At 44.8% G+C, this 1,760-nt stretch overlaps 1 protein-coding gene across 1 annotated transcript in view; it reads right to left on the reverse strand.

Moving 5' to 3' along the window:
* Positions 1-1,760, reverse strand: part of LOC101859462 (disintegrin and metalloproteinase domain-containing protein 10) — a gene marked incomplete in the record, with an annotated part of 102,667 nt that overhangs the window by 51,469 nt on the left and 49,438 nt on the right. The window contains 1 exon segment of the mRNA XM_005091970.3: positions 171-306. Within this exon segment, the coding sequence (XP_005092027.2) occupies positions 171-306 (136 nt within the window).

The raw sequence follows: 1,760 nt of genomic DNA on the forward strand, positions 1-1,760 counted from the left end.
ACACGCACACACGCACGCACGCACACACACCCTTTAATCATGAGCTAAGATCTGATCTGTTAAAAGCAGCCTCATCCCCCCACCCCGCCCCCCAAACCCTTTTCACCTTTCACCTCACCTATTCCCTTCCCTTACACACAACACCCCTTTATCGTGAGCTAAGATCGGACCTGTTGTAGGCTGTGAAGCTCCATCGTAGCACGGGGTCGGCCTCTCTCTTGGCCCGACTGTGGCTCTCCCTCAGATGACCGTGGTCAAAGTCCACCGTCTGGTAGTCCAGAATGTAGTCGTTCAGGACAGCCGCCTCTGTAGGTGTAAAAAAGTTAAATTAAGTTTTAGCGGTTTGAGTAAGAGTTTTACGCCATTTGCAACACAATTAGGTCATATTAGTGCTGCAGGTTAAGAGCTTGTTTGAGCAAAGAGAATTCTAGACGAATATCGAATCAATAATGGTCGTTTAGTGAGGTTTAAAAAAATTTTTAGTAAGGTTTTAAGGCGCTCACAACTGCACAGTCGTTTAGCGCTGGTGAAAAAGGTAAGACAGACGCAATCAACAGCGAATTAAAGAAGTAGGAGCTACCACTGGCGCCCTCCAACCACCCGAGAAGATTACAGGTTTTACTAATACTAGAGAGAAACGTACAAAGAAATGAAAGAGAAATAAGAATGTTAGACGTTTGACATGGAAAAAAAAGAAGCAAACCATACCAGCGTGCCCGCCAACCAGCCACTATCAGCATCTTTGGAACTACGATATGGCTCTTCACCATGCACACAAAAGAAGCAAGTTCCAAGCCATCGTGGTGAAGACAGTACCTCTCAATTTTATTTGATTATGCAATGATAATATTCAAAATACTATTTTACAAAATTATTTTATTTAGTTTTAGTAAGAGTTTTACGGCACTTGCTACACACAATAAGGTCATATAAGTGCCGAAGATTAGAGATGTTACAGGGGGCTCTCGTGGCCTAGAGGTTAAGGTGTCGGCCTCTGATTCAAAGGTCCCGGGTTCGAATCCGGGTAGCGACCGAAAAATTTCTTCTCTAAATGTGTCTCCTTTCACCTCATTTCCTGCTTTCTGGCAATGTTCTGTCGTCTGCTTTCGTCTCCTCTTTCTGCCCCCCACCCCCTCACCTCCTTTGCCCCTTCCTCTGGGCTCCTGATTCTTTCTGCAGCCTTTCTACTGCTACTCCTTCGCTTCTTCTTAGTGCTGTCTTTCAGCCACACCCCTGATCTTCTGGTAGGAAAGATCTACACCTAGCCTTCTCAGACAAGGGCCAAAAATCTCGGACGGCCCATGTGCAAGTTGCGCACGTTAAAGATCCCTTGGTGGTCTAAAATCGATAAGAGTAGGCTTCGGCCGCCACACGGGCAAAATTCAAAATTTCCTACCTTCTGAAAATATTAGGTGTGTCCCGCGCGCTCATATGACCTTATGCAGTTGCGAGCGCCGTAAAACACTTTACAAAAGCAAACAAAAACAAGAGATGTTACAAGAAAGTAACATACACAAAAAGAAGGAGGAGAGATAAGGACGATAGATGTTTGATAGGAAAGAAGGAGCAAACCACACCAGAGCACCCGCCAACCACCCACTACAAACGTACAAGCTGGCCCTAAATTCTGTCAAGATAATATGTTGCAATCACAACTGTTCCTAGCTGCGTTCCCACAATCAATCTTTAATTTGTTTAAATAGATCAGATACAATTATCAATTCGAGCGTCAAAGGCCAACAACAGAAGAGAGAGAGGGG

Source organism: Aplysia californica, unplaced genomic scaffold (assembly GCF_000002075.1).
Source record: "Aplysia californica isolate F4 #8 unplaced genomic scaffold, AplCal3.0 scaffold00038, whole genome shotgun sequence".
Taxonomy (NCBI): Eukaryota; Metazoa; Mollusca; class Gastropoda; order Aplysiida; family Aplysiidae; genus Aplysia; species Aplysia californica.